Below are 24,250 nucleotides of genomic sequence, written 5' to 3' on the forward strand. Positions count from 1 at the left end.
ACAGGTTTTCATAATAAATTTTGGGGGGGTCTCCAGGGAAATTTAAAGAACTAATTTTTCAAAAGAAGAGGGAGGCATGGCACCTCCTGTCTCCCAGCTCAGCCTATGCCTCCACCACCCACCCTTGTTTCTTTCCTACCTTATCAAGCCTTTCAAAACCAAGGTCTAATCCTTGTTGTTGTTGTGTAGTCATTTAGTCGTGTCTGACTCTTCGTGACCCCATGGACCAGAGCATGCCAGGCTCTTCTGTCTCCCACTGCCTCCCACAGTTTGGTCAAACTCATGCTGGTAGCTTTGAGAACACTGTCCAACCATCTCATCCTCTGTCGTCCCCTTCTCCTTGTGCTCTCCATCTTTCCCAACATCAAGGTCTTTTCCAGGGAGTCTGCTATTCTCATGAGGTGGCCAAAGTACTGGAGCCTCAGCTTCAGGATCTGTCCTTCCAGTGAGCACTCAGGACTGATTTCCTTAAGAATGGAGAGGTTTGATCTTCTTGCAGTCCATGGGATTCTCAAGAGCCTCCTGCAGCACCATAATTCAAAAGCATCAATTCTTCGGCGATCAGCCTTCTTTATGGTCCAGCTCTCACTTCCATACATCACTACTGGGAAAACCATAGCTTTAACTATACGGACCTTTGTTGGCAAGGTGATGTCTCTGCTTTTTAAGATGCTGTCTAGGTTTGTCATTGCTTTTCTCCCAAGAAGCAGGCGTCTTTTAATTTCGTGACTGCTGTCACCATCTGCAGTGATTATGGAGCCCAAGAAAGTAAAATCTCTCACTGCCTCCATTTCTTCCCCTTCTATTTGCCAGGAGGTGATGGGACCAGTGGCCATGATCTTAGTTTTTTTGATGTAGGTCTAATCCTACCCTGTTACAAAGGAGCCAACTCCTAGGGGCTGACAGGGCTTCAGCCCTCCCTATAAAATATTTGAGGGGGCTGGGGCCCTCAAAGTTGATCGGCATTTCCGTTCAAATGGTGTTTGTGCACCACATCGATTATGCAAGGCAGGGTTTACCTGCCCCCCAAAAAAATATTATATTCAAGTTGGCACCCCTGCCCTGTTAAGAATTCTGCTTTACTGTAAAGGGGTTGGGTGCAAATAGGCCCAGAAAGTTTGAAAAGAATACTTTGTGCTCATCTCAAAAGGGCCTGATATAATCACAAAAGTCGCTTAGCAAATGTTTAGAAAGTCTCAAAATGCTTTCAACCCAATATAAACCATGGCACTTCCATGAATGATTCCCACTGGTAAATCATTTACACTGCTCATTCCCACCTAATTGGGGTTCAATGAAGTGGGTAATTCAAATGCTGCAGAGCTTGAGGATCTAAAGAAAGGTTTAACCACCCATACAAAACAGCAAAAGGGAGAGAAAAAGTAGACCGAGGAACATGGGAAGCTGCTTTATACTGAGTCGGACCCATTGGTCCATCTAGCTCAGTATTGTCTGCAATGACTGGCAGTGACTCTCCAGAGTTTAGGGCAGGAATCTTTTCTAGCCCTGCCTGGAAATGCTGGAGGTTGAACTGTGGACCTCCTTGGTCAAACCTGCATATAAAAATGTGTTTATTAGGGATATTTCACAAAAAGGGACATGGGTGGTGCTGTGGTCTAAACTACAGAGCCTAGGGCTTGCCGATCAGAAGGTCGGCGGTTTGAATCCCTGCGATGGGGTGAGTTCCTGTTGCTCGGTCCCTGCTCCTGCCAACCTAGCAGTTCGAAAGCACATCAAGTGCAAGTCTGGCGGGAAGGTAAATGGCATTTCCGTGCGCTGCTCTGGTTCGCCAGAAGCGGCTTAGTCATGCTGGCCACATGACCCGGAAGCTGTACGCCGGCTCCCTCGACCAATAAAGCGAGATGAGCGCCGCAACCCCAGAGTCGGCCACGACTGGACCTAATGGTCAGGGGTCCCTTTACCTTTTTTAAGGGACATTTCACAGTGGAATGCTGATGAAGTTTCACGAATATTTTTTTAAAAATAAATAAATAAATCGCAAATCGCAGCAAAAATATCGAGAACTGAATTTAAGAAGGGAAGATAACCAAAATTGGCAGATCCTTCGATCTCTTGATGTCAGTATTTCGTGCTAGATTTTGATGAAAATCTATAAATATTTTTTTATAAATGGTGGGGGGCAAGGATCCCCTAAATTCCTGGGTGCCAGGAATTTATTCTCATAATTCCTAGATTTAGTAAACATTAGAACTTAACCAATACTTGGGGTATTATGAGAACGTGCTAGATGTTGAATTTAGCAGTATCAAAAAAACCCAGGTCAAACCAGTTTTTCTCTGCTCAGGAAATCACCTGGCAGAAGTGTCAGCATGTAGAATAAAAGAAAGGTAATGGGTGATTATCAAAACAGTTACTCTCTGCTGGACGCCCTTCCAGATCTGTCAGAGTCTGCAGAATCATGTTTAGAGTTGCAGGTTGCCTGGTGTGGCGGGAGACCCTTTGAGTCTATTAGCAGTGAAAGCAAAAGGCGGGTGGTCTGCTTTGTGCTGCATAGAGGGTCAGACACAATATTTGGGGGCTCTTTGGAATCCAAGGCTGCAGCAATGGAAGGAAAAGGACCCCCTCAGTATGCAAATGCTTAGGCTGTATATATGTGTAAATAAGCTATATATCATAAAGACAGCACAGGCTCTACTGTGCCTCATTTCCAACTGAAACACAGACCCATAAGTGTCTGGAACCCCTGGAATCTCACACCGCTCAGTGATAACAATATTCTCAAGAAAGAAGTGAAAATTACAATATTCATCTCCAAGACCAACTTGCAAACACCGTTCCCACATGTGCTAATTTAAACTTTCCAGAATTAAAGTCAAAAAATTGTGATCTATATCTGCAAGTGCTAATTGCTGCATATGTATGTATCTGTGAAACCTAGCATACTTGGGAAGATATATCCACTTGGGGTACATGGGGTTTATGGCGCCAAATTATTTCCCATTCATTGAAGAGTGATCTAGCCATCAGTTATGAGAAAGCCAGAGTAACAATTTGCCAACAAATCTGGGATGTAGAACCTCAGCATCACGTGAGCGAGATGAATAAGCATTCAGCAATCAAAGATAATGGGAGAGGGTTTACCCCAGTGGCATATTTGTCAAAATTACAAATACCTAAATATAGACGGCCATTTACCCTCGCTAGATTCAAAGTGCTGCCATCCACCTTGTTGCAGTGGAGATACGCGGGTAAACCATACTTGGAACAAGTCTGCCCCTGTGGCTTGATAGAGGTAGAAACCGTCTCTCATGTCTGCTACGATGCATTTTTACAGGGATATACACTCGGTTTTTATCACCCCTGTTATACAAAAAATTCCAAGTGGGCCCGAACCTCAATGTCTAAAATCTTTGATCAAGGACAAGGATAGAGATCACGTTAAAGTTGGCCAAATTTTGAGCGGTTGCCATAAAACTTAAAGAACAAGCTGTGCTATTATAAAGACTATGGCCTTAGAAGCAAATTTTAGATAATATTGCAGAGATTAAGACTTAAGCCATATTTTAAATGCTGCCATAATTGTATTGTCTATCGTTATACTGATTGTTAATTCAAACTTAATTTTATTGTGTCTCAGTTTTGTTTAATATGGTATGTGAGTCTGGTCTGGGACTATAATAAATTCAATTCAATTCAATTGAAGAGTGATAATGGTATAGTTACTGCCATGTTCCCTGCCTCAGGGTCTCAGTGTTGCCCCAATGCACAAGCCACCCTACTCAAATCCCTTTCTACACTGACCCAGCCTAAGGACGTGACTCTTTTATCATCCTTATTGATTCCACTGCAGTCTTTCCTGCTCCATCTCCATACAGATGTGTACAATGGCAGAAGAGGCCATAGTCCCTTCAAAAATGGCAAGCAGATCTCCCTTGAAGGCCAAGCTACTGGAAGGCCAAGTCATGTTAAGATTACTCTAAGTGAGTAGTGGGAACCTCCAGCTGTTGCTAAACTACAGCTCCCATCAACCCCAGCAATCATGGCCAATGGCAAAGGACAATGAGAGTTGTAATTCAGCAATGTCTGGCGAGCCAAAGGTTCCCCACCTGCTGTATGCCTTTACTGAGACAGCTTTGCAACTTTAGCTAGAACTGGTAGCTGTCCAGGGTCCTGAATTATTTTACCCTGGAAAAGGCCCTGGTATTCACTACCACTTCCCCTGTGGCCCCCAAACCCCAGCAATTTTGCTGAGAACTGGCTTTTTAAACGGAATATACATAATGCAGGGAGATATTGACAACTCGTCTCATTTTTCATTGTCTCAAAGACCACTACATCTTCTTGTCTAAGAACATACAACGGAAGGCATCTCCTAATTTGTATCAGTTGGCAATTCCTTACCAAAAGCTTTCCATTAAATTTTTATCTTCTTGCATTACAATTAGCCTCAAAGTTGGCTAATATAATTCTTTTTTTTTTTCCTATAATGAATGCATAGTATTGCGAGACTAAATGCCATCATTTCAACCCATCTCATTCTACAGTCTATTTAGCTGCAATAATTAGAATGATTTATAAGGTCAGACCAGTGACTTAAGGGATTAAGTAAATCATCCCGCAATGGAAGAGGCTCCAGCTGCTCTTGAACTTGTGACATCAAGGGACAAAAGCAAAATTGACATCCCAAGTAATGGGCAATTTGTGATAACCAGAAACTGAATGTTGTGGTTCTTGGTAGGGGGGCAGAACTTGCAAAACAAGCAATTGCTCACAAAACACAAGCCACATATATTCTATGCAATGCAATTACATCAGACCTAGATACACTACAAATTTATGCTGGTTTGACACCAGTTTAGCTGTCATGGCCTTGCCACTACACCACTGCTGCCTGCAGAGTTTGGAGGAAACTCAACTTTTACACTGGGAGATGAGAGCTTCTTGTCTGAGGTTTTGTTCCATTGCGTAACATGATTGAGAAAAGGTACTGACAAGCGGACGAGAAGGAAGCCAAGTGCCCTTATGGAGACATTAAATTTTAAAATGTTTTGCTAGATGCCCTTTGGAGACAATGTTACAGCCTTCCCTCTTGACCTTAACCTGCCTTCAGCGTATTCAGCTTAAAACGGGAGCATATTTCCCCTCCCATTGGGGAAATTCAGCTGGAACTAATTGCTTTATTAAATAATATTTTATTTGGGACCATTTGCTCCTGGCACCAGGAGGGAGAGAGGGAGAGGAGAGAATGGCTTCTTGTTATGTCACTTGCAAATCTAGGTCAGACATTCAGAGAGAAGTGTTTAGCAAATGGGCTGTAATCAAATTGAAAGACAAGAGGACATTCTTCCTCAAAGGTGAAGGAGGAAAGAAGGGAAGGTGACCTCTGCTTAAATACCAAAACTTTTTGGAAGTACAAAAAGAAAAGAATATAATCTATCCCTTTCACAAAACAAAGGCAAGATTTCCCCCACCCCAACTTCTACTATTTTCAAAGGAGGTACTGAATTTTCCAAAATGGGATGACTACAGTTATCTACACCAGGTCCACTTAAGTCTAGGCAATTAAAACAGAGGACGTTCCAAACTTAAAAAAAATAGAGTGGAGGCTCACAATCCTTACTCTTTCCTTAAATATTGGTTGCTAGACATTTGAAGTTTAAGGAGGAAATGCCAAATAGAAAGTGGGGAGTCATGGCAGAAGCACACTAGATGGAATCTGGAGCATTGGAGGCAGATCAAGAGCAAAAACTGGCTGGCCAATGTATTTTTATTGCTTTTATTGGTAATATATTATGCAATAAAACACAATGCAAGAAATAAAAGAAGGAATAAAATACAATGCGTAAATTCAATGTGAATATTTAACATAATGGGTGCGCCACCTCCCAACCTTCCAATCCCCAGACACTCCGTGGACCACCTGAATGAAGCTCACAGACCACTAGTGGCCCACAGATTCCAGTTCAGGATCCCCTGGAATGAATAACCCCAATGAATTGTCTAATCATACAAAAGACCAAATTCCGTAAGTTGGGACTATCCATTGAAATGAGTACAGTCATACCTCGGCTCCCGATCGCCTTGGGAGTCGAACATTCTGGCTCCCGAACAATCGAAAACCAGGAGTGTTTGGCTTTTTTAAACATTCTTTTGGAAACTGAACATCCAACAGGGCTTCCACAGCTTCCGATTGGATGTAGGAGCTTCCTGCAGCCAATCAGAAGCCGTGCTTTGAGAGTCGAACATTTCGGAAGTCGAACAGGCTTCTGGAACGGATTCTGTTCGACTTCCAAGGTACAACTGTATGTCGCTTTGTACTCAAGAATACCAATTTTCAAATCTTTGCCCGAAAACACATGCCTGACTAAAAAGTAGCTGAGGGGACAACCAATATAGGTCCATATTGCAAAATAACTGGACATAAGAACATATGATGAGCCTGTTAGATCAAGCCAGTCATCCATCTGGTCCAGCGTTCTATTCTCCCAGTGGCCAACCAGATGCCTGTGGTGAACCTGAGCACAAGAGCCCTCCTGTGGTTTCCAGCAACTGGTATTCAGATGCATCTCCAACAGCGGAGGCAGGAAAATAGCCATTGCGGTTAGTAGCCATGGAGAGAACTGGCTGAGAGATTATGCAACTGGCAACCATGTGAAATTGTAAGCAGAGGTATATAAAGGTTAATCCATTTGATGAACCCAAAGGCTTATTGGGAGGGGGAGGCTACAAGAAAATGCCGATGAAGAGTATCAACAGCCTTCTCTACATTAATCACAAGCGGTTGCTGCTGCATCACATTTGGCTTGGGCCAAGGAATGGAAATCAATCAGTGCAGAAGCCAGCACAATCCTAGAAAATGTGTCTACTCAAAAGGAAGTTTAATTGAATTCAGCGAGGCTTACTTCCAGGAAACCAGGTCCGAGAGTGCAGCACGGGGCATTGATAATTGTTAATGTCTGATATTGTCAGCCTCTTTCGCTATCAAAACCCGCTTTGTTTTTATGTTTTAGAGTAAATATTACAGTCTGCAGCCTCTCAGCTTGGACCACTGTCAGGCTTTCCGACTCTGCATTAATAAAAGAGATAAGCCCATAACTGGCACAGTTTGCTGGATCCTTACCAGCCTTGAGAATTACTGACATGAAATGTAGGTAGGGGAAAAACTGTTTGATTTTACAGCATTAGTAGAAAGGAAGAAAAACAAGTTTAGGCAGGGCATTAGGCAAGTTACCAAATGCCTGGTAGCAACTGACAGGTGAACTGGGCTCCAGGCACGGTTTACGACATGCAAATAGCCTTTTGCGAGGAAGTAGAGATGTCTGGTCTCCAGGTTTGGCACCTAACATCTCCATCTGACTGGTGTGGTTGTGATGCAGCTGGTCTGTGGGGCAGTGCAACACCACTGTGTGTCTTTTGATGCCGCCCTGCCATACAGACCATTTGCTTCACACACAAAGATAAGTGGCTAGACTTATCGTTGTGGTGACCATAGCCTAGATTTAAGGCGCCATTTGACTCCTAGGTTTTATATCTCCATTTCTCACACTCAGCTCTTGTGCTGAGGTCCTGCTTGTGGATTCCCTTTGCAGCATCCTGTTGTCCACTGCGAGAATGGGGTGCTGTACTCGATGGGCCATTGGCCTAATCCAGAACACTCTTCTTATGTCCTTATGCAGATCATGCTTCAGCTGATGACCCATAAATTTGGCATAGTAACAGAAAGTGTCAACTTTCAAGGGGAATTTATGCGAAGGGCTGCTTGTCAGTGGTAGAAAGGTCTGCTTTGTATGCAGAAAGTCCCAGTCAGGCATTTCCTGGTGGTGCTGGGAAAGATTCCCAGTCATAAATCCTGGAGAACCATTGCCTGTCACTGTAGATGATACTGGGCTGGTGGACCAACCATCTGACTCAGCATAAGGCAGCTTCCTATGTTCCTATGACTTGTTACCAAATAAAGTGGTACCTCGGGTTACAGATGCTTCAGGTTACAGACACTTCAGGTTACAGACTCTGCTAACCCAGAAATAGTACCTCGGGTTAAGAACTTTGCTTCAGGATGAGAACAGAAATCACGCGGTGGCAGCGCGGCAGCACCAGGAGGCCCCATTAGCTAAAGTGGTGCTTCAGGTTAAGAACAGTTTCAGGTTAAGAACGGACCTCGGGAACGAATTAAGTTCTTAACCTGAGGTACCACTGTACACCAAACTTCGGTTTATGAAATTTGGGGGTACATCCCTGTGGGCTTCTCTTTAATTGTTAAAATGGTACGCTTTTCAAAATATATGCTCACAGTAATCAACAGAGATTTTGTGGCCCGGATTCAGAGCATCGTCTTTTGTGAGGAGAAAAATGATATTTGTATAAATGACTTTCCCCACTTTCAATTCTTATCTTACCCTGCCCTCTAGTGAAAAGATGCATGGGTTACAGCCTAACTAAAGTTCTGTGAAAGCTGGGGGGTAAAGGAAAGACGAGAAATTAGAGTCAGAAATGATTATTGTATTTTTAGAGGGCAGTTTATAAGAGTCAAAGAAGTGTATTGCTATTATTTAGTCCAACTTTCAAATTTAAAGCACTCAGATCCTGAGCAATAGAAATGTGATGTGTATCTGTGGTTCTCATGGATTTTTCTTATGATATACCAATGTAAGATTTATTTATTTTTTCTTATGAGCTGTTTATGAGCTGGAATTATTTTCATTTAGCATTGTGAAGCTTTTGTTGTTGTTGTTTAATCGTTTAGTTGTGTCCGACTCTTCGTGACCCCATGGACCAGAGTATGCCAGGCACTCCTGTCTTCCACTGCCTCCCACAGTTTGGTCAAACTCATGTTTGTATCTTCGAGAACATTGTCCAACCATCTCGTCCTCTGTCATCCCCTTCTCCTTGTGCCCTCAATCTTTCCCAGCATCAGGGTCTTTTCCAGGGAGTCTTCTCTTCTCATGAGGTGGCCAAAGTACTGGAGCCTCAGCTTCACGATCTGTCCTTCCAGTGAGCACTCAGGGCTGATTTCCTTAAGAATCGATAGGTTTGATCTTCTTGCAGTCCATGGGACTCTCAAGAGTCTCCTGCAGCACCATAATTCAAAAGCATCAATTCTTCGGCGGTCAGCCTTCTTGATGGTCCAGCTCTCACTTCCATACATCACTACTGGGAAAACCATGGCTTTAACTATACGAACCTTTGTTGGCAAGGTGATGTCTCTGCTTTTTAAGATGCTGTCTAGGTTTGTCATTGCTTTCCTCCCAAGAAGCAGGCATCTTTTAATTTCGTGACTGCTGTCACCATCTGCAGTGGTCATGGAGCCCAAGAAAGTAAAATCTCTCACTGCCTCCATTTCTTCCCCTTCTATTTGCCAGGAGGTAATGGGACCAGTGGCCATGATCTTCCTTTTTTTGATGTTGAGCTTTAGACCATATTTTGCGCTCTCCTCTTTCACCCTCATTAAAAGGTTCTTTAATTCCTTCTCACTTTCTGCCATCAAGGTTGTGTCATCCGCATATCTGAGGTTGTTGATATTTCTTCCGGAAATCTGAATTCTGGCTAGGGATTCATCCAGCCCAGCCTTTCGCATGATGAATTCTGCCCCCTAGATTTTGAGGCCCTAGGCTTCAGCCTACTTAGCCTATACATAAATCCAGCACTGGCTGGGTGGCTGGGAGCCTTGATGGCGCCCCTCTGGAGGCTTCACCCGGGGCAGAAACCCTGACTAGCCCTTCAGCTACGGCTCTGATCTACCTATCTTTTTATCTATCTACCCACATTTTCTTCACTCACTTACTCCCCCAGATCCCTGTGCATGCCCATGGGTGATGCTCCTTCCATTAACGCTGGACACCACAGTTCTCTTTCCTGTGTTGTTACAGAATCCTCAGTCTCAACATGAGGAAATGCATCATCATTCATTCAACAATGAATTCTTACCTCGAGCTCAAAAAACAAGAAAATTAAAACGAAGCCGTGAAATTGGCAAAAGAGACCATCTTCCCCCAGGCACCAGTTTAGCTTGGATCGTTGGATTTACAGCCCAGTATCGCCAACACTGGTTTGATGGTTAATGCCTTAAATGCTTTGTGAATTATGACATAAATCCAATTATGACATAAAACCCTCATGTGGCTCCAAAGACCTATCTCACTTATCTTGATCTTTCGTTCACGAAAACGGCGCCTCGCTTAACGGTGGCAGAAATTTGAGGGGTTAAATCGATTTTTTTAAAGAGATCTAATTGGCTGTGACAAGTTTCTCCCCCACACTTATTGGCAAGGGGTGGGAAGACGTTGCCACAGAATTCTGCAGGAGGTTACATTGAAATATTTATTATATTTTTAGTTTTTACATTTTATTCCACCTTTCCTCCAAGGGTTCAAGGTGGCGTACATGATTCTCCCACTCCTCATTTTACAGCAACCCTGTGAGGTAGGATTAGGCTGAGTGACAGCAACTGGCCTAAGGTCACCGGGGGAGCCACATGGTTGAATGAGGATTTGAACTCTTGTCTCCCAAGTCTGAGGTCCAACCACCATCAAGGCCCAGCAAGAGAGCCCAGCAAGACAGTGGTACCTCAGGTTACATACGCTTCAGGTTACAGATTCCGCTAACCCAAAAATAGTACCTCAGGTTAAGAACTTTGCTTCAGGATGAGAACAGAAATCGTGCTCCGGTGGTGTGGCGGCAGCGAGAGGCCCCATTAACTAAAGTGGTGCTTCAGGTTAAGAACAGTTTCAGGTTAAGAACGGACCTCCGGAACGAATTAAGTACGTAACCAGAGGTACCACTGTAGATTTGAGCCACTGTTGGGCTATCGCTCTGTATGCCAATCATAAATCAAGCAGTGGTGTAAAGAGCCTGCTGGATCAGGCCAATGGCCCATCTAGTCCAGCATCCTGTTCTCACAGTGGCCAACCACATGCCTGAGGGAAACCCACAAGCAGGATTCGAGCACAAAAGCACCCTCCCCTCCTGTGGATTCCGGCAACTGCTATTTGAAAGCATTACTGCCTCCAACATTAATGCACTTCACCTCTGTGAATCTGCCTTATCTTTTTTTCAAAAGCCATCCAAGTCAGTGGCCATCATTGCCTCCTGTGGAGTCGCATGGTTTTAAGTATGCAATGCTTGAAGAATTGTTTTCTTTTCTCTGTCCTGAATCTTCCAACTTTCATCTTCATTGGACGGCAGCGAGTTCCAGTGCTATGAGGGAGAAAAAGCTTTTCTCCATCCACTTTCTGCATGCCATGTATAAATAGCATCTTATTCACCTTTTCTCTGAACTGAAATAGTCCCAAACGCTGCAACCTTCATTCACAGAGTAAGGGAGTCCATTCCTTACAAGAATTAAGAAAATTCTGAGCAGCGTCCACTGTTCAAAAAATCTTCTTCCTTGCCAGTTCAGGCAGCCATATGTGTGTTCCTAAAAGGAGGGACCAGTTACATTGTCTGTAGATAAGACTTCCAGGTTTCATTTGACGCTAAGGTTATGTATGCCTGCAAAGATACAAAAGGGGCAGCTGTCTAGGAGTGTTGCTTAACCGGGACTAGACAAGAGACTCCAACGAGGTAGAAGAAGCAGATAGAGCAGTCCGGCCTCCTTTTCGCTCAGGTCTCATTTTGTGAAGAAAGTGAGAGGAAACCACGTAATCACCATATATACCATAAGCCTGCCTTTAAAAAAAATCCCTTTAACAAAAAAAGTGCTGCTAATGCATATTTTTCGAAGTTTACATAGTTCAAAACGTCCGGCAGATGCATAATCCGTCATTCTTTTCAGACTGACTTAACGACAGCCCTGCAATGTAGCGCGCTGCATCTTGCTTGTTTACCCCTCTTATTTCTGTTTCTACGACGCATCAAGGATCTGCAAAGGGCATAACTGCGCGTGCGTAGATAAAATACTGATCAGAATTTGTTTCTCCTATTCCAGCTCTACAGTCGTTCTTAGGGGTGGGGCTAGCGGAGATGCGTCTCTCCTTCTATCAAGCCAGCCAGAGGGTGAAGGCAGCGCATGCGCGTTTCAGTTTGTGGGCGGTGGAGGCGGAAGAGAAGCGCGTGAGCGGACTGAATCGCTTTCGCCTATTCTGTGCGGAGGAGGATCCGGCCGGCAAGATGGAGAGTAAGTGTGCTTGGATCGCCCTCAGGTCGCTTTGCTCCTTTCCCATCGGCGTGGGGGCGTGTATCTTACTGTTTTGCTCCGGAATGATTAATCCCGAGTGACTCCGGTTCTGGCCTCGCGGTCATTAAAGCTGCCCTATTTTACCCATTTGGTTGGATAGTGTTTTCGAGGTTACCAGCATGAGTTTGACCAAACTGCGGGAGGTAGTGGAGGACAGAGGTGCCTGGCGTGCTCTGGTCCATGGGGTCACGAAGAGTCGGACACGACTAAACAACAACAACAAATTTTACCCATTTGGGAATTGGGGTGGAGGAGCTACCTTTTTCCCACGCGTTCACCCACACCCGCCCCGTGATGCAGAGTGCTTAAACCCCCATTCTATTTTACTCTGGAACCACTGGTCTGGACTGACCTGAAGTCTGCTGTGTTTTCTTTTTTGCCAGCATCCCGACGAGCAGGGAGTGAAGCGAAACTAATTTCTGTTACTCTTTCGCCCACCTTCTCTGCGAGTAGCGCAAGACGCGTGTCTGTTGATCTTGTGAACATGACCTTAAAGCAGCAGATTCCCCTCAAGGCTCAGGCATGGGGCAAGCTAAGCGGGAGAGGAATGGAATTCAAGTAATCTAAATTCAGGCACAAGCCTCTGTCAATAATATATACATATTTGGGGGGTATACTTACAGGGGGTCCAAATAGACCTATCGATCGGGAGAGAGGCCTAAGGTGATTTCTCTCACTTTCATGTGCCTTATTTCCCTTCAATTATTATTTATCCTTCCCTTTGCAAGTTGCCAAACAGGGACTTGACTGTGTTGTTTATCACCATTGTCATTTATTTGTTTGCCGCCTTTCAACCATGCTTGCAACATGAAAGAATTTACATAATTGCAAAAGTATGAGACAAGTAGTCATAAGCAATAAATAAAAACGTATCAAAATGTGCACAACAAAAGCAAATAAGTTATAATAAGATCCAAAAAATAAAGATACAAAAAATGAATGTCAATAACTGCAAAATTAACATCTCCAAAATTAAATCTCGATCCCAGCAAATAAAAAAAACCTAAACAATGCCCCACTAAATGCATCAACTTCCCCACCTCAGAACAATTTATTATTATTATACAAGAACATGTAGCCACACACAAAAAACCAAGTAAAAATATATAAATATATATATAAAATGTCCAGTAGCACCTTAGAAACCAACTAAGTTTGTTCCTGGTACTGGACAATTTTTTATTTTTTATATATATTTCTACTGCGACAGACCAACACGGCTACCTACCTGAACACAAAACCAAGTAACAGAGGAAAAAGTAATACAGAGTTGCAGAATAAAACAGTAACAGCAAACCAGTGTATCAAATAGCAAATGCATCAAGTTGAGTCCCAGACTCCTGGTCTGGGAGAAAGAAGGGATATAAATAAATAATATAATAAATGTTATGGTGATAGTAATAATAATAATTTCCAACTCCTACTTGCCTAGCATTCCATCAGAATGACTAAGAACCAGAACCCAGCATTGAACAAAGGGGATGCTTGATTCATTTGGGGCTACCAAGAACAAGGGGCAGATTTATGTCCCATTGTAAAGGATGCTCCAGGGGACATTGCTTTCTCCTACATGAGTGAATGGCTGCCAACCAGTGTTATGTTGAGCTAAAAGGACCCAAGGAGGAGCAAAGAGGCTGTGATCTCCTTCCTGGGAGCCTGCATGTTCCCACTAACCCATGGTTTGGCTTAGTGTCACCTTTGAACGTGACCCATCAGAAAATGCATCTCCATCAGGATCTGGGCTATGCTGAAAAGCAGGTCTGGAATTTTAGTATTTCCTCAACATGAGTCCATGAGTGTGGAGGGTTGTATGACATAAGATATATATTTTTATTATTACATTTGTATCCCACCTTTTTCTCCAGGGAGCTTCATGACTGAGTAGGAACAAGAACCCCAGTTTCCCACGTCCCAGTCCCACACTCTAACCACTACACTGGTTTTGGGGGTGTCTTATTTGGAACAGTGTTCTGGATTCCATATGTGAAACGGAAGATGACAAAATGCCCCACGTGTTTAGACCAGTCTGCTCCTGTTTTGAATGCTGCTGCTGCTTGGTTATTGAACATGAAGCCTGCGATGTTTGTGTTTGGAAAGGATGTATGGAAACCTCTCCCTAATCTCTTCCAGGTGTGTTATATCGGCAGCTACCCCAGCAGACAGCCACGATCCTGAACATACAGGTATTTTCTGTGCGTTGGGGCAAAAAGCATGGAACTGGTATGAAGGCAAGGTGGAAGCAGGACAATATAAGAGAGAGAGAGAGAGAGAGAGAGAGAGAGAGAGAGAGAGAGAAAGCAAAAGACCTGGATGTAGGAGCTCTGCTGTGTCAGACTGAGGGAAATTGCCTCAGCCTGCCAGTTAATACAAGAGGGACCTCCTCTCATGGAGGAGAAGGCTGCTGATGGGAGGAAGCAATGCTTCTGAATACCAGTTGCAGGAAACCACAGGAGAGGAGAGGGCTCTTGGGCTCAAATCCTGCTTGTGGGTTTCCCACAGACATCAGGTTAGCCACTATGAGAACAGGAAGCTGGACTAGATGGGCCATTGGTGTGATTCTGATGTTCATATGGTCTTGAAAGACCTACATTGGCTCCCAGTATTTTTCTGTGCACAATTCAAAGTGTTGGTGCTGACCTTTAAAGCCCTAAACGGCCTCGGTCCAGTATATCTGAAGGAGCGTCTCCACCACCATCGTTCTACCCGGATACTGAGGTCCAGCTTCGAGGGCCTTCTGGCGGTTCCCTCGCTGCGAGAAGCCAAAGTTACAGGGAACCAGGCAGAGGGCCTTCTTAGTAGTGGCACCCGCCCTGTGGAACACCCTCCCAACAGATGTCAAAGAGAACAAAAACTACCAGACTTTTAGAAGACATCTGAAGGCAGCCCTGCTTAGGGAAGCTTTTAATGTTTGATGTATTACGGTATTTTAATATTTTGTTGGAAGCCGCCCAGAGTGGCTGAGGAAGCCCAGCCAGATGGGTGGGGTATAAATAATAAATTATTATTATTATTATTATTATTATTATTATTATTATTATTATCATCATCATCATCATATGCAACAAAATGCTGTGGCATGAAATACTTGTTTTCGGTATTCTGGTCTTAACAACCAGAATACTGCATTCCGTTTCCCCTCTTGTCAGTCAGAATTCTGTGACCACTGAGCATGTTTTGGTCCTCGTTGCACTGTTTTGCTTCTATATGTGTTTTCAAACCTGCTGCAAGGGGCAACGAGAGGGATTCCCCCCCCAAGCTTGGCGATGCCTCTGTTGGCTCATGAGTGGTGCTGATATAAAAAGAAATATATATTCAGATCTAGGTAATAAAAACAGTGCAGCACTATTAAAAGCCCTTTTCTTAAAAACTAAAACTAAAACCAGTCAGTTCGCAAAGGCCTCTTGGAATAAAGCAGTCTGCAGGACCAGGAGGGAGCCAGTCTAGCTTCTCTCGGGAGGGAGTTCCAAAGGCTGGGAGCAGCCACCAAGAAGGCTCTTCTCCTGCGTCCCCACCAAGCGTGCCTGTGAAGGTGGTAGGGCCTCCCCCTAAGATCTCAGAGCCCAGGCAGGAGAATATGGTCCTTTAGATAGCCTATGCTTTGTGAAGAAGTGCACACTTTAGTCTCAGTGACTCAGTGAATTCATTTTCTTCTTTTTGTAGCCTCAAGGGTCAAAGGAAGCCGAGGCCTTTGTGAAAGCCTTCCTAAAGCGCAGCATGCCTCAGAAGAGCGATGAAGACATCCAGGACCACTTAACCCGAAAAGCGGTTGTCCTGGAACACCTGCACAAGAGGAGGAGAAGGCAGAAGAAGAGGAAAGGCAAGGGGTTCTCCGCCAAGCAGAGGAGAGAGATGAAACTCTTTGACATTAAACCAGAGCACCAGAGGTGCGTACTTCTACGTGTGAAGCAAATAGTTAAGCTGTGGGTTTCGCTCCCGCAGGAGACAGCAATGGCCACCAACTTAGACAGCAGCCCAGCGGTCAGCATTGGTCTCAGCCTGCTGGCAGAAAGCTAGCAAAGAGGGAGCCAGTGTGACCTCTCTTGGGGAGGGAATTCCACATAATGGGGGAGCAGCCACAGAAAAGGCTCTCTCTCTCTCGGGTCACCACCATGTTTCTGAAGTTGCTGAGACTGAGAGAAATTGCACTGAGGATCTTAACACCTGGGCAGATATGAATATGGATATATTATATTTCAAGGAGCCTGGGCCCAAGGGACTGATGGAGGGCGGGGTGGACTCCATCCCAGGACAGAGTCTAACACAGGTCAGTTAAGCCAGGCTAGTAACTTGCATGGGCTCATTTACAGTGTTGTGTTAACAACTGATAGCAGTTTAGAAAGCCTCCTTAAGAAGGATGCTTGGTTTTTTTCTTTTTGCAAATTGGGATGTCAGTAAGGAAATGTGCTTTGGTCTGTACCATTCTGATTTTGATAGTGGCAATGAGTTAACAGGTTCTTTTCACCATGTTGGTTCACAACCAAGAAAGATAACTTGCCTTTGGCACGACAGGCTTCACTTTCAAGTTAACCTGTCTGAGCACCCAGGTGGTTCACTCCGCAGCATCTCCAGGTAGGGTTTGGAAAAGATTCCCTGCCTGAAACCCTGGAGAGTTTTTGACCGTCAATGTAGACAGCACTGGCGTAGATGAACCAATGATCTGACTCTGTAGGGCAGCTTCCTAAAATATTTCTCATTTAAAATAATTCTACAATGGTACTTGGCCACTAGAGGGCAACTTGTGACCTTTTTATTCCAAAAGGTGCCTTGTTTCAAATTTCTGCATGATCATTTTTCTTTTGTTTTTAAGGCTTTCGAACAGCAGAGCTGGTGTGTAGTCTCAGCTATGCTCCGATAGCAATACAGTGGTACCTCGGGTTAAGTACTTAATTCATTCCAGAGGTCCGTTCTTAACCTGAAGCACCACTTTAGCTAATGGGGTCTCCTGCTGCTGCCACGCCGCCAGAGCACGATTTCTGTTCTCATCCTGAAGCAAAGTTCTTAACCTGAAGCACTATTTCTGGGTTAGCGTGGAGTCTGTAACCTGAAGCGTATGTAACCTGAAGCGTATGTAACCCGAGGTACCACTGTAAGCAGATAGTATCAGCTTCTGGTGTTAGACCCCCTATTCCCTACACAGTTCCCTGGGGAGTTCTGTGAGGGGAGTAGGGGTCTCCTAGCAACTCTCAGCAGCCTGAACAAACTATAGTTCCTAGGATTATTGGGCGGGGGGAGAGAGCCATGACTGTTGAATGGTATAATAAGTGTTTTAAATGTATGATGCAGTTATGAACCCAGGTGGTTCACTTCAGCATTTCAGGAGCGGAGAATAAGGCTGTCTTTAGCCCCCAAAATTAAATGGACCAAAACTTTCGGCAACACTTGACGTTTGTCATGTTTCAGATCCAATTTAGCTCTGCCTTAAACTTCAATAAAAATGACTCACTATCGAGCCTCGTCTAAACTATACAATTAAAGCAGTGTCACGCCACTTTAAACAGTCAGGGCTTCCTGCAAAGAATCATGGGAATCCTGTGGTTCGTTAAGGATATATAGAGGTTAGGAGATGCTGGTTCCCCTCACGGAGCTACAATTTCCAGAATTCCTTCTGAAAAGGGGGCTGGTGATTAAACAACTCAGATCGTAACTTTCTCTCCAATGTAATCACTGCCCTTGAACGGCATTAAAGCCGTTGGATGGCCATCTTGTTTCCCTTACAGCTGACGGCTATTGAAAACGTTGAGCGCTTTCTGAACAGGAAGGCCCAGACTTCATCCACAACTTCAGCCTTTTTATGCTATCTTTTTGTGAATTGCCTTTGTCCCACTCGTAATATTCCATCCATAAAATCAGGAGGGAAACCGTTTCTGAAATCCTAAATTGAATAGTTTCCATTTCGGACGAGAGGGCTATCAATGGCTGCTCACCCTGATGGCTGTGCTCTGCCCTCCACAGTCGGAGGAAGCAATGATTCTGAATACCAGTTGCTAGAAGCCACAGGAGGAGCTCGAATCCTTGTGCTTGCTAGATAGGTCACTGGGCCCTGATCCAGCAGGGCTCTTCTTGCGTTCTTAGATTTAATAGATGCTTCAGGGCATTGTTGATACATGGGGAATTAACAAAGTCATTTTTGACTTGTTCTGCAGGTACGAGATCTTTGTGCCGTTACATGAGCTGTGGGAGCAGTACATCAGAGAACTCTGCAATGGGCTCAAGCCAGAAGCGTAAGTTCACTAGGCTTAAGTAGTGCTTGGATCACATTTGGAGACTTACGTTGGGAGCATAGCAGTGATTAGGTGCCGTTTCTCAGGAAATCAGGGTATGGGGAACCCGTGGCCCTCCAGATGTTGTTGGACTCCAGCTCCCATCAGCCCCAGCAAACAGCCTGGCTAGTGGTCATGGATGATGCAAGTTCGGTGTTTTCACCACAGGTTCCCCTATCGCTGTGTTAGCCCCAAATGGAATTACTTATTATCATTTTTTGTTTGTTTGTTTTATTGGGCACCACCAAATAAATAAACCTCAAAGCAGTTTAAAGTAAGAATAAAGCAATGAAATTAACAGCAAAAACAGTTAAAGACAACTATTTAAAATATCTGGGGGGAGAAAAGTCTGTGCAGTGTGATTTTGTGGTTCGAGGACCCAATCCCCACTTTGTGGAATGAAGACACACAGACACAGAGTATAAGGTTAATGGGCAAGAAAAGGCCACAGCTCTATTGATTACAGCAAGTGAGAAGGTATTGGCTTAGGCACTGGACCACGACAGATTGACTCCACCCACTCGGAGAGGGGTGAGCCCAAAGGGGGTTTATTCACCAGAAGGTGGAGCCTGTTGATGCTAATACAACTATAAGCTCTCCCCTGATGTCACCGAGGGTCGTGCCATGGCCCCCCGCCACACAGGCATCGGACAGGATCCACGACCGCCGGATTCCTTTAACGGAATACCCAAATTTGAAGGGGTAGGCGATGGCCACACCTAGCCCTTCCACACACCATCAACACATTCCAATGCCTAACCTAACCGCCAATACCAAGAAAGTTGTGACGATTGCTACGAGGTAGGCGAAAAAACCAAAAGGCCTAATGCCAATTGGAAAAATTCCTACCAGGCCCCCTGGGCGACCAACCTAAGGTCCATAGCAAGGTCAAGAGAAAAACTAAGCCCTAAGCTCTAAGGAAGTGGAGGGTGGGTGACTCGCGACAAGAAGGCGGAAAATGAGGCAGAATGGCTGGTGCAGCAGTAAGTTAAACTGCAAACCATGCCCCCTCCAAGCCGCCCGGTTGGGTGCTTACCTGTGGGCGTGGTGCGCCAGCCAGGTGAGTGGGGCAGGGGGCGTAACGCCCCCTGTGTGACGCAGAAATCGCGTCCCGCCCACAACACCTCCCCTCTTGGAGGAGGAGAGGCTTTTCTCTACATGCTTTCTGACATTTAAGAGCCTGTAGTATTATTTTAGGTAAAGTCCAACACTTATGGGTTGTAGCCAGTGCTAGTCATAACTCTGATCAGTCCCACTGAAATTACAGGGCATGAATAACATAGGGCAATTAATTTCAGTAGGGCTACTCTGAGTAAAAGGTCATTGAACGCAACCCTGTGTTTGTAAGGTAATAGCTGCATGCAGTTCCTGGTTGCATGGGACAGTGAAGAGGCTGTTAGAGAAGAGATGGATCACACCATCTCTCCTTTATGCCTGCCATAGAATGGCGAGGGAAGCCCACTCCTCTGCACCCTGCATGGACATTCAGCCCTCTGCCAACCACTTGCAGGCTAGTGACTCCAAAGGCTTATTTGCAAGGCTGCTTTAAATTGAGTATTTCAGTATTTGAATGGCTTAATGTTTCTTGGCACTGTAATGTTAATATTGTTGCTTTTTTAATACTTTGAAGAACTCTAATGTTAATTAGTATATTATATGTTATTTTTATCAGGCAGCCACAGATGATTCAGGCCAAATTGCTGAAAGCTGATCTTCACGGAGCTCTCATTACAGGTATGTGACTTCCAATCCTAAATGCAGGGATGCTTTTAACTTTGGACAGTTCTGAAGGCTGAAAGTCAAATGTCACCTACTTAAGCAGATCTCAGTTGACTCTGTGAGTTTTGGGTTGATCAGCTGAGCAAGTGATTGATTGACAAAACCTGCATATTTCGCATAGGAGGGATCAATAGCTTCAAAGGAAATGAAGTACTTTTTTGTTTTCAAATGGGCTGCACATAAGTAGAGCCATGCTGGATCAGACCAAGGGTTTTTGATCCGGTAGGAGGTATTCATTGATATGGGGATAAGAAGAGGCAGTTTCTGCCTCCTCCCTGCAAACCCAAGTGCCTTCGGAAATCTCTTTTGAATGATGGTATTTTTATTACTATTACTTAAATGTGTGACTCGCCTTCCATGTATACGTCCCTGTCTTCAAAACTAACTTTTTGTCTTTCTAATCCCTTTAGTCACTCAGTTACCATACACTGGGGATACACTGCAACATTATATTGGAAAGGCTTGCTTGCTAAAAAAAATATATATAGGCTGCCCAATTAATTGGGGGCAACCATGTGGTCCTGGTTCCAGCAAAACAATCTTAGACTGATAAGCCATGTGCCTAGCTTTTGCACTTTTACCCTGCCTCGTCGAACCACAGTTCCTTGTGATGTCCAAACTGGGAAACTATGGTTTCCATACTACTTAAACATCACGATTGGAAGCCAGATCAATTACCTCTTGTTGGTGCAAATCCACTGAGTTTGTAAATAAATAGACACACTGAAATCAGCTGGATGAGCAGGAAGCACAGAGGCAGGTAGAGCATTGCAATAAATGTAATGCTAAAACTGACTGTCCTGCCCTAATAATCTGCTTTTCTTTGCTATAGTGACTAAATCAAAATGTCCCTCGTATGTTGGCATCACGGGCATTGTCCTGCAGGAAATGAAACACGTTTTCAAAATTATCACAAGAGAAGACAAGATGAAAGGTATCGGACACTCCATACTGTAACTTGCTTTGTTAATAGTCCCGTCAAATTGCACAATGAATCTCGGCTCCTGCTTCACTAATGGCCATTTGTCTCATTTCACCCTGGAAGGATCTTGGCTAATTGCTACAGAGTTGAGATTTTGGTTTCTTTTTTTTAAAAAAAAAAGTGAAATTGGTAAATCACAATTAAGATGTTTTCAGAGTATGCTGTACTGCACTTTAGGCACCAGCAAAAGCATTCCTTTTTAATGAGGCCTTTAGCTTTAAACTATCTATGTTTCTCCCTGTCCTCGGCTGCTTATGTCTCAGTCTTGATTTGTAGGCCCCTCAAGACAGAGGTCTGCCCCCCTCATTCTGAGTCAAGCACCCCATACAATGTGGTGAACTGCAGTGGTTTTCAACCAGTGTGCTGTGGCACCCTGGGGTGCCTTGAATGATGGTCAGAGGTGCTGCGGGCAACACCGGCCTCTGTCCCTCTTTCCTTCCCACTCATCCTTCCTCTGATGCCCTCTTGCGTCTCTGCCTCCCAAAGGCTTGCACAGCTGTTTATTGCAGCAGCAGTGGCTATAAGTGGCTTTTCAGTACTGGCCCCAACTTGGTGGAACGCTTTGTCACAAGAGACTAGGGCCCTGCGGGACTTGACATCTTTCCGCAGGGCCTGAAAGACAGAACTGTTCCGCCTGGCCTTTGGTTTTGACTCAGTCTGACCCTTATGTTTCCCTCCCCTTATGGTCTTGATTTATCGGCTGCATTTTAAATTGCATTTTAACCTGTATTTTAAATTGCCCCCCCCCCCCGATTATGTTTTTACTGTGATTTTGTTGGTGTTAGCTGCCCTGAGCCTGGCTCTGGCTGGGGAGGGTGGGGTATAAATAAATTTTATTATTATTGTTATTATTACTATTATTATTAAGCTCCACAGGCGAATGGTGCTCTCTTTGGGACAGGGAGGGGGGCAGCTCAGAGACCAGATATGGCAGCGGCGGCAGCTGCCCAGAGGACTCCCAAGGAAAGGGAAGAAAAGAAGAGGCAGAGGGAACACTCCACAAGGGAGGGTGTTGGGTGTTTGAAAAGCGGTGAGAGGCTGCCAGCTCTGCAGGCAATACTGGGTTCCTGAGCCCCACAGGGGTGCCGCAGAAAGAATGTAGTTGGTCAAGGGAGCCGTGGACTTGAAAAGGTTGAAAAATCTGTTGTAGTGGGTTAAGAGTGCTGGACTGGGACCTGGAAGAGACCCGGTTTCAAATCCCTACTTGATCCATGAAGCTTACTGGGTGATCTTGGGGCAGGTCATTGCCTCTCAGTCTAACCTACCTCATTGGGTTACTGTGGGGATTAAATGGGGGGACGGAACCCCATATACCCCCTTGAGCTCCTTGGAGGAAAAGGTGAGATCTAAATGCAGTAAATAAATAAATAAGGTGGTACATCAATAGAACCACATAAGGCTCTGCATTTGCACTGCGGCTGCTGACGCCTGTCATCTTCTTGGTTTCCCTTTCCAGTCATCCCAAAGCTGAACAACGTCTTCAGCCTGGAGATTGATGGCTTCATCTCCTACATCTACGGGAGCAAGATTCAGTTCCGAGCCAGCGAGCGTTCTGCAAAGAAGTTCAAAGGAAGAGGGACAATTGACCTGTGAACCTTCTTTCTTTCTTTCTTTCTTTCTTTCTTTCTTTCTTTCTTTCTTTCTGGAAATGGGAGCCACTGATGTGTTGTTTCCAAGAGATGGAGAGACTATTCCTAGCAGTTTGTGCATCCTGAGACTTGGGTGCGTGTGAAGGAACAATCCTTGTTGTTTTAAACAAGAGAGTGTGAGAAACGCATCCACATAAATGAATGTTCCCGCAGTGTTTCAAACACCTTTCTATCCTTTGTACATCCTTTGTGTTTTATCAATGTTATTAAACCTGTTAAATACCGTATTTTTCGCTCTATAGGACGCACTTTTTCCCCTTCAAAAATGAAGGGGAAATGTGTGTGTGTCCTATGGAGCGAAGACGCCATAGCCCCGCGACCCTCTCCCGGCTGGAGGGGTAACGCGCGGCTATGGAGGCTCCTGCCATAGCCGCGCGTCACCTCTCCAGCCGGGAGAGCGCGCACGGGGCTAAAGTAGCCCCCCGCGACCCTCTCCCGGCTGGAGAGGTGACGCGCGGCTATGGCAGGAGCCTCCATAGCCGCGCGTCACCTCTCCAGCCGGGAGAGTGCGCACGGGGCTAAAGTAGCCCCCCGCGACCCTCTCCCGGCTGGAGAGGTGACGCGCGGCTATGGCAGGAGCCTCTATAGCCGTGCATCACCTCTCCAGCCGGGAGAGCGCGCACGGGGCTAAAGAAGCCATAGCCCTGCGACCCTCTCCCAGCTGGAGAAGTGACGCGTGACTATGGCAGCAGCCTCTCCGCTGCGCCTTTCTGCTGCTCCCTGACCTGCTCTTTGGGGCTGGTGGTGGGCTTCCCCCCGCCAGCCCCAAAGAGCAGGTCGAAAGGAACCTCCAAGGTAGCCGCCTGAACGCACCTTAAACGGCACCTTGTTTTAGAGCGGGAAAACAAGAGGGGGAAAATTCTCCCACTCTCTGCGCAGCGCCTCCTGCTGCTTCGCTGAAGGGGCGCTGGGCAGAGAGCGGAAGAATTTTTTTTCCTTGTTCTCCCCCCTCTAAAACAAGGTGCGTCCTATTGTCCGGTACGTCCTATGGTGCGAAAAATACGGTAAATAAAATCATTTCCACTAAGCCCTAGGATCTAATCTGATACTTTGTTTACAGCAAAGTAAACCTTCCATAACCTCCCCGTAAGATTATGCATTTTGCAGTAGTAAACTGAGTCCTGGTTTGCATACCCTTGTAACTATCACAAGGATGACTCAAGATATCTTTGCAGTAGGAAAGAATGAGTTAACAGCAAGCATTTTCTTTTCTTTTTAAAAATATTTTATCTTCAAATTTTTTAGTTACAATTTTTCACATATTTAATGCTTTTTCCACAATATCAGATACAGTATGAACTTCCTCCTTTCCCAGTTTTGAATTCCAATTTTCTCCCCTTATTTTCTTGCATCTCATTTTTATTTTCAAACTCATATCCTCTTATTTGCCTTGATTTCCGATGTTAACATAAATGTTATATCAAACCTGCTGGCGTTTTAATGTATT

At 44.9% G+C, this 24,250-nt stretch overlaps 1 protein-coding gene across 1 annotated transcript; it reads left to right on the forward strand.

The window, feature by feature from the left end:
* Positions 1-11,903: 11,903 nt before the first annotated feature.
* Positions 11,904-23,025, forward strand: POP4 (POP4 homolog, ribonuclease P/MRP subunit). The gene is made up of 7 exons (XM_053400254.1): positions 11,904-12,073; positions 14,264-14,316; positions 15,794-16,017; positions 18,277-18,354; positions 20,066-20,127; positions 21,005-21,106; positions 22,611-23,025. The coding sequence occupies exons 1-7, from the start codon at positions 11,920-11,922 to the stop codon at positions 22,745-22,747; spliced, it is 810 nt and encodes a 269-aa protein (XP_053256229.1). The 5' UTR covers positions 11,904-11,919; the 3' UTR covers positions 22,748-23,025.
* Positions 23,026-24,250: the final 1,225 nt, after the last annotated feature.

The sequence above is a fragment of the Podarcis raffonei genome, chromosome 8 (genome assembly GCF_027172205.1).
Source record: "Podarcis raffonei isolate rPodRaf1 chromosome 8, rPodRaf1.pri, whole genome shotgun sequence".
Lineage (NCBI taxonomy): Eukaryota > Metazoa > Chordata > Lepidosauria > Squamata > Lacertidae > Podarcis > Podarcis raffonei.

Coding starts and splice junctions, on each gene's coding strand:
- POP4 (XM_053400254.1), top strand. CDS start 11,920: ATGCGTCTCTCCTTCTATCAAGCCAGCCAGAGGGTGAAGGCAGCGCAT. Junction 14,317..15,793: donor CCACGATCCTGAACATACAG/GTATTTTCTGTG, acceptor TTCTTTTTGTAG/CCTCAAGGGTCAAAGGAAGC. Junction 18,355..20,065: donor AATGGGCTCAAGCCAGAAGC/GTAAGTTCACTA, acceptor TATTTTTATCAG/GCAGCCACAGATGATTCAGG.